The 8,414-nt window shown below is 38.1% G+C and overlaps 1 protein-coding gene across 1 annotated transcript; it reads right to left on the bottom strand.

The window, feature by feature from the left end:
- Positions 1-4,640: 4,640 nt before the first annotated feature.
- On the bottom strand, positions 4,641-6,527 carry LOC141898269 (uncharacterized). The gene is made up of 7 exons (XM_074784106.1): positions 6,511-6,527; positions 6,093-6,159; positions 5,705-5,819; positions 5,445-5,519; positions 5,196-5,261; positions 4,969-5,010; positions 4,641-4,786 (listed from the first exon to the last, which is right to left on the bottom strand). The coding sequence occupies exons 1-7, from the start codon at positions 6,525-6,527 to the stop codon at positions 4,767-4,769; spliced, it is 402 nt and encodes a 133-aa protein (XP_074640207.1). The 3' UTR covers positions 4,641-4,766.
- Between the last annotated feature and the right edge of the window lie 1,887 nt (positions 6,528-8,414).

Here is an 8,414-nt window from a genome sequence, read left to right as displayed (position 1 = left end):
AAATAAGAGCTGTCTAGTCGGTTCAGCCAAATTCCAATAGATGGCGATTACATGAGAAATATTGATTTAGCGCAAACAAAGTAAACTTAGTTCAATTCTCTATAAGATTTTTAATTTGTATCTGAATGATAGATTTAAGAGCCCCTGGCTAATATTTATTAAGAAGACTTTTGATGAGTGTGTTTTCTCATATATCAGGACCACTCTGGACCAGTGTCAGTAATTACTGGGTTCGAACCCGGGACAACCCTGTACATCCTCTAATGAGCACCAGGACCACTCTGGATCAGAATCAGTAATTACTAGTATTAGGTTCGGACCCGGTACACCCGTAATCCTCTATCCAGCATCAGGACCACTCAGAATCAGTATCAGTAATTGCTGGGTTCGAACCCGACCGAACACCCATCTATTCAGCATCAGGACCACTCTGAATCAGTGTGTCAGTAATTACTGGGTTCGAACCACGGAATGCCCCTGTACATCCTCTAATTAGCACCAGGATTACTCTGGATCAGTATCAGTAATTACTGGGTTCGAACCCAGGACACCCGTGAATCCTCCATTCAGCATTAGGACCACTCTGCATCAGTTATCAGTAATTACTTTTGTTAAGATATCAACATTTTACCGTACGGTGCTGCCTCTATGCTAATCGGTAGCGGGATTTTCATACACTAACGTTAGTCAACTCTGGCAAGCAAGGATTACGGAGTATCACTGGACAGCACGACGATTGCCAGAGTTGACTTCAGTTAGTGTATGGAAATCCCGCTAACGATGAGCATAGCGGCAGCACCGTACGGTCAGGACAACATGTGTGTCGCTCATGTAGCTCTATACGGCTGCGAAATCTGGGGTTATGAGAATCTCGATTTACTAGAAAACCTCCACTGCTAATTCTGTAAAATTATAATGAAAGTTACGAAATATTCCCATAATGTGCAAGTGCTGGCAGAACTAGGGCGTTATCCTATGTATATTGACGCAAAGTGTAGAATGATCAATTTTTGGGTTAAAACGATATCGTGCAAGCAAACTAAACTAAGTTCAATCCTTTATAAAATATCTCTCAATTTATATGTTAATGATAGGTTTAAGAGCCCCTGGCTGTTATTTATTAAGAAGATTTTTGATGACTGCGGTCTATCATATATTTGGACGCAGCAATTAATGGTTAACTCTATGACACTCTCAAAGAAATTAAAATGTGTACTCCGAGACCAGCACGTACAAGAGATAGATTTTAAGTTGAATAATAACTCGCTGTACACTAATATTAGGCAATATAAGAAGGATATTAAATTTGAAAACTACATTAATCAGCTTGATGACGATTTAGTGACCAGTTTATTCCAGTTCAGGATTGGGTCTTATCTCCTGCCTGCAAATAGATTATCAAACCTTCATTTACCCAGAACCGATAGATTATGCCCCGCCTGCAACGTTTTAGTTGACGAAGTACATTTTATTTTCGATTGTAATTTGCTAACCGAACCCCGTGAAAACCACTTAGATATAAATAAATACCTTTCGGAATTTAGATGTATTTCAAAATCCAACTTTAAATTAGGCTAAATTCATCAAAATAGGTCTAGATGTATATAAATCCCTCCGGTAGTATATGAATTGTAAATATATGTATTGTAAATATATGTATTGTAAATAGTAAATAGTATATTATGTACATAAGTGTTACATAAGTGTGAGTCCAGTTAATTAAGTTTTGTAGCTTTTATTACCGTTTATGTAATTATTGTAAATACTGTTTTCTCCTCCATATACCATGGAAATGTTTGGAGTGTAATAAATATTCGTATTCGTATTCGTATTCGTATTCGTATTCGTATTCGTATTCGTATTCGTATTCGTATTCGTATTCGTACAGCATCAGTTATCAGTAATTACTTTTGTTAAAATATCAACATTTCACCGTACGGTGCTGCCTCTATGCTCATCGGTAGCGGGATTTTCACACACTAACGTTAGTCAACTCTGGCAAGCAAGGGTTACGGAGTATAACTGACAGCACGACGATTGCCAGAGTTGACTTCAGTTAGTGTATGGAAATCCCGCTAACGATGAGCATAGGCGGCAGCACCGTACGGTCAGGACACCATGTGTGTCGCTCATGTAGCTCTATACGGCTGCGAAATCTGGGGTTATGAGAATCTCGATTTACTAGAAAACCTCCACTGCTAATTCTGTAAAATTATAATGAAAGTTACGAATTATTCCCATAATGTGCAAGTGCTGGCGGAACTAGGGCGTTATCCTATGTATATCGACGCAAAGCGTAGAATGATAAATTTTTGGGTTAAAACGATATCGTGCAAACAAACTAAACTAAGTTCAATCCTTTATAAAATATCTCTCAATTTATATGTTAATGATAGGTTTAAGAGCCCCTAATCCCTATTTCTGAATCGACGAGATTTTCATATCGTTTTTTTTTCGTCTGTCATTAAAGAGGCTATACGTGCAATAACAGCGAAATCCAATATTTGACCCAAAACTCGAGTTTTCAATTAATATTTCCTTTGATTATCTGCCAATCAACTATTGATGTTTTTGACACGAATGAAGTCAAGAACAATAAATATAAATTGCGAGGTCTAGTATTTGTTTCTCATTATTGATACAAATTAATGTTCAACTGGTACGGCAGTGAAAGAACTAATTTCTGTGTTTGCTCATTCAGACGTCAAGCGACCACTGGACACGTATCTCAGTTCAAAGGTGAGAGGTTATTGAAAGAGAAATTCTTGCCCGACGGGTGAGGAATTTGAGCAAAAGTTTGTAGCTCCAATCAAGCTCAGTCAAGGAGGGGTGTTGGCATCGGGCGATAATACTGAATCCATCCTCTCAGAGTCCGCGAGGTGAGGGTGTCAAATGACTCCACATCCATCACTTATACGCTCATTCTTCAAAAAACACCTGAAATAGAAGTTTATGTATGTGGGATCAGAAACTTTACAACAACAGGGGCTCTGATTGAGAAAGGAAGGAGGGTGTGGTGCATGGAAAGCCATTTTTCCGATTATGAAATACAGTTTCAAGTCAGTTTCAAATGTGACGAGAGTTTTGTTGTTTTTTCCCCAGATGTTTGTATTAGTTGTTTTCCTCGTGATTCTTATGAACAGCGGATTGACGACCGTAGGTTCGGTGCCGGTTCCGGGTAAAAGGAATCGGGCCTCCAGCCGCGCTGGCTTGTGGAGTCAGGAGGGGGAGATACCCGCGCCGCCGCCGCCGCCGGGTTTGCGGAAATTCATCGACGCTGAACGACATATCGTTAACGAAACCGATCAGGAGAAAGAATTGAGAATTTTGCGAGAAGTGAAAGACGTGGCCGAATGGAACGCGCAGAAGATCTTGTCTTTGAAACGGACAGTGAAAAGAACAGCGAATGAAATTTTGAGGTTATTAGGATCGAAATTAGACAGGTTTATGATGGAGAAGTTTGGGTATAATCCAGGAACTCAACCAACAGAGCTGATCGGTGATATTGACAGTGCTGCCGCAGAAGGTGTAGAGCATGCTGGATTTATTGATGGCGGTGGAAGTGGAACCGGTTTTACTGGAAAGATCACGGGTTTCTAGCTATTACTTACAATTAACGCGATGAAATTAGTTTTAGAAATTAACAATCGTTTATGAATTCGAACTTTAATCTTTGCATTCTATTGGCTACAGCCTGTTCCATAGCTGTGTGAAACTACAAATTCAAATCCGTATTCTGTAGGTGTTCATTGATTAAATCAGTTTTAACTCTAAGCAGTTAGAAAATCTTTTGTGTCATTTATTATAGATTTGCATTCAGAATGTTTTTGTTTTTTGATATTTCTCGGAAATATATTTCTCTCGTGCTCATATCGTTGTAACGGAGCTCACTTGTCTTGCACTGTGCAGGTGCTCGCTGTACTTGACGTCAACTCAATCAAAATTTTGTATTGATTCAAGAGAATTATCGGTGAATGGATATCAGGTTATTCAACTTGAAAGAAGGTGGGATGCGATACTTCCGATAGAACAATATGAATTTAATTTAGAATTTTCATCAATATTCCTTTTTACTTATAAGACGAACCTCGGGACTCTTTTCTGGTGCAATATTTCCACCATTAAATCCACCGATTCTGTTTTTCAAGTTAGTACACGTACGGGTCAGTTAACTGTAGTATCTGATGCCATTGATCAGACTCAAGGCGGCAAAGTAACCTTACAGCGTGAATAGCTACGTACGGCTTCAGTTTGATTCGCCTACTAAAACCAGTTGCGCATCGCATAACCGTGGAGTAAAGCCCGGTCAGACTAGTCACATTTTAATCTTAAAACGCGGAATTGTCGCCTTTGGGTCGATCGGCCCAAGTGAAAAATACGGGGTAAATGGTGCAAAGGACGGGTGTAGGAACATGCCATACGATATCAGTGATTCGGTTCTTCTTTTTTGACGTGATTCGGAACCCACCGACTGTACTAAGGTGACATGATATCTGGGCGACTGGTAGAACAACTTTCCACTCCATAGACTTGCTGGACGAGAGTCTAAACTAATGAACTTAATGAGACAAGATGGAATTAAGTAGAATTGATGCTAAATTCATTAAAATGTTACAAGACGGAAGTAGAATGACGCAAGTTGGATTGTAAATTGCGTAGTTTATTAGAACAATTACAGGACAAAAACACATTTTAGCCTCGAAAAAACGACACATTATTTTCAAGTATTCCATTACTCAATACCATTACAATCTCACTCCAGCGACCTATGCACCATTCAACTTGGCTGCAATAAACAATTTGATTAACTACGTATATATCATAATTAGTCCCGGTTGTGATATCCAATGAACTTAATCCACTGAAAGTAGCGAGCCTGAGTCATCACAAATATATACATCATATATTTTCTCTATTATTGGTGAAAGGAATCCGTGATTCGTGTATTTCATTCGTGGAACAACTTACCGATCATACCGGAAATAGTATCGATTTGCGCAGCGAAATTATCTACAAAATAGATGGATATATAAACGACTTCCAAGCGATTCAATCATCAATACAATCTGCGATTAATGAAACTACAACTCATTAGAATTGGGCATAGTTTCAAGAAAAAGTTTTAGCCTAAAACGGTTAAGTTTGAATTGTTTGTGTGGAACTGGGCCCTGGATCCAACTTGTTTAATCACTTACCTAAATTATGATCAAATTCTTTTAACTCCTCTGTGAACTTTGCTTCCAAGTTGGAGTTCTCTTTCTCTAAATGATATGAGTAAAGTGTGTTGATTTCAGTTTCAGGTGACTCAGTATTACTGAGGATATTTCACGGGGAATCTCCGGGGTACCAGAGTTAGTCCACGGAACTCACGTACGTAGTCTATAAGGGGACCTGCGTCTTGGTATGAGAATCATCCTCGTTTTAATTTACGCTTAAATACTTACTACATTCATCACCAAACTTTGACAGTTCGACGTCAAGATTCTGAACTTGGGACAAAATCTTTTTCTCCAACTTTTCTGAAATATCAATTGGCGAATATTTGTCTTGACAAATGGTCAATCGATCGTCCCAGTGGCTGAGATGGACATTCAATGATTGGACCTCCCTTAGAACATGCAGTATTTCGAACATGCTTGAGGGAAAGGGTTGAAAAAAGATTTACATTTGTAACACAAGTCTACACAAGATATATATTACTCACTAATTTTGCCAGTCAGATCAGCATTCACTCCTAAATCAGTGATCAGTTTATCAACATCGTGAATAGTTACTGATAGTTCTATATTTGAAGACATTGAATTCTTGTTCATTTCATCCTGCAAATCACACAAATTTACAAACATACGTACCTACCAACCAACTCAGAACCCAACTGAACTGCGCCTTTCTTAGTAGTGTTTGTATAACCGGACTCTAAAACGAATTTGTTTTAGAGTCTATGGTTCTTCATATCAAATTTTGAAAATTCACTGATTTGTTGAGCGCTGGGCGAGCAAGGAGGTCTCTATGGTGTACATCACCTTTATTTTGAATGGCGAACTATCAGTTAAATTGGCGAAAATATCGCCTCTCTATTCTAGAGTATATACCTCAGTTCTACAGACATTTATCACTAGACCGACGACCACTAAAATCACAACAATTATCCGTTCCATTCTGAAAATAAATGCATATATTTGAAGGGATCTTTCTCTGCTCCACAAAATGATCTGCTCCCGGGTCTTTCATCAACAAGTTGGTTACTTTCATTAAGTCCCCCATATCCAAATTGATACGATTAGACCGACCTTTTTGGGAAAGAGATGGCTGCCTCCATAAATCCCCCAACCCTTATGCAACTTGCCAACGTATATTGTCACACATCAGAGATTGAATCGGTGATCAATGGTGTCGCACAAGACGGCCCGTGCGTTAAGGGGTGGTGTACTGAACTCATTACCTGTGATGACCAATCTCGATCCAGCTCCTCTCAAATCCAATTAGATTACAATGAATTCCTCTACGTACCTGTTATCACAAACCATGACATGAAAGTGATCGATCAAACTTAGTATCTAGATCTGTGTAGGATATATCTTATTATTTGCATTGTACTGATAATATTTTACAATATGGTATTTCAATGTATTTTTCCCTGTCTCTGCTCGACTGACGATATAGGTTTCCGATTTTTCAATCAACAGTGATTAAACGATATTTGGTCATAGCATGTTATTACACCTTGGCTTCGAGAAATGGACATTGCCATGGTTCGATTGTTGGGTTCAGTTACAACGGTCCAAAGTCAACCGAAAACCAAATGGGTCTTTATTAATCGGTGAATGAAAATACTATAGTTTATTACTCTCTGATCAAGTGTCGGTATGTAGAGAGAGGATATAAACAGATTTGAAAATCCTATGATCTGATCGCTACCTATTGGAATTTCAATGAACTGGTCTCGAAGATTCCGGTAGATGGCGATCTATCATTTTAACATTTATCAACATGGTGCAAATCCTGAATTAGAACTGGCCAGTTCAGGGAGATTCTGATAGATGGCGATCTATGCTTCTAAAATATTAATCGCTTAATAATACGCAGGGGTTCCCCGAAGTTGTTGTAACCGGTGCAACAGTACAGTACGGATCGTAGTTTGTCCAATGGTCCTCCCTGGCAGTTTACATTCCAATCAAATAATCGATTCCAATAATCTATAAGTTGTGATTCATAAGTTGTGCCAATCCAATCTAATTTGCCTTTTGAATTACTCATCCAATGATCCCATCGTCTTCATCCCTACATAAAACTCAAATCATGATAACACCAGGGGACCAATCAATAAATACAATAAACAACCATTTTTCGTAATAAATATCTATTTCACATATAAATTCATACATTATTAACATATAATATACATATATTTAGCCAATAGTAGATTGCAGATACCTTGCAAATTTACAGTCACTCAGTGCGGTATATTATATAGGGGCAGCACCCAACAGTAAATGGCCGACTGTATGTACTGAATAAGAATCGAATAGATTCGTAATTAAGAGTGAGAGCCATCACAGGTTTCACTCACTCAGACTACTGATCACATTTTGGGGCTGCTCTTATTGGCGTTTCAAATTATACCCTCTGAAATTACATCCATCATCCGAAATATTTCTGTAGGTTTAAACATGGGTCAGTGGTGCTGTAATCTTTTTCCTAAATTCATGATCCACTAAAATTATTTCATCTTCAAATCAATATCACCGGCCACCCCTCATCACAATCTGAAATATTAAAAAAAGAAACAGACTTGGGGCAAATTACCAAAAGCGTATGTTTGCTATTGCAGGACTCGAAACTATGGTCTCCGGTTTACCAGGCGGGAATTCTAACCACTAGACCATAGATCTGTGGTAATCACTAGTGTATGTAAGTTTGTCTGGTATGTGATTTTGTATGTGTTCAGTTTGCTTAAAATCGATTTTCAGAATGCATCTTAAACAGTTTATCAAACAGATTAAGTTAAACAGATAACTGGGGTAAACTGAGGAAACATCAGTGTGAATATTAATTGAATTTGCGTGCATTCGAACTAAATGGAATTTTTGTGGTGTTGATCAGGTTCGAATCCCATCAGAAAATGATTTTTTAAACTTGGCGGTAATATTGGTACTTTTCATTGGTCAGTCTGAGTGACGTCACACTGTCAGTATAAAAACTCAGGTCAGCTGATCCCTCTTTCCAGTTCGGCCATTTTCACAGGTAAGCAAACGTCATCAATTTTATTTATTTATTTCGATCAAATTTATTTATTCTATTTATCTTACTTGTAAATTTTATACATAGACCTTAGGTTTCGCATACGAGACAATTTCCAAAGTTCCGAAAGTTCGGATTATATTATATAGGTGTTTAATTATGACATTTCCATT

The sequence above is a fragment of the Tubulanus polymorphus genome, chromosome 2, assembly GCF_964204645.1.
Source record: "Tubulanus polymorphus chromosome 2, tnTubPoly1.2, whole genome shotgun sequence".
In the NCBI taxonomy this organism is placed as follows: Eukaryota; Metazoa; Nemertea; class Palaeonemertea; order Tubulaniformes; family Tubulanidae; genus Tubulanus; species Tubulanus polymorphus.
The sequence above is the reverse complement of the archived record's forward strand: the minus strand, read 5'-3'. Positions and strand labels throughout refer to the sequence as shown.

Coding starts and splice junctions, on each gene's coding strand:
- LOC141898269 (XM_074784106.1), bottom strand. Junction 5,262..5,444: donor AAAGTTTGGTGATGAATGTA/GTAAGTATTTAA, acceptor CATATCATTTAG/AGAAAGAGAACTCCAACTTG. Junction 4,787..4,968: donor TACTATTTCCGGTATGATCG/GTAAGTTGTTCC, acceptor TGTTTATTGCAG/CCAAGTTGAATGGTGCATAG.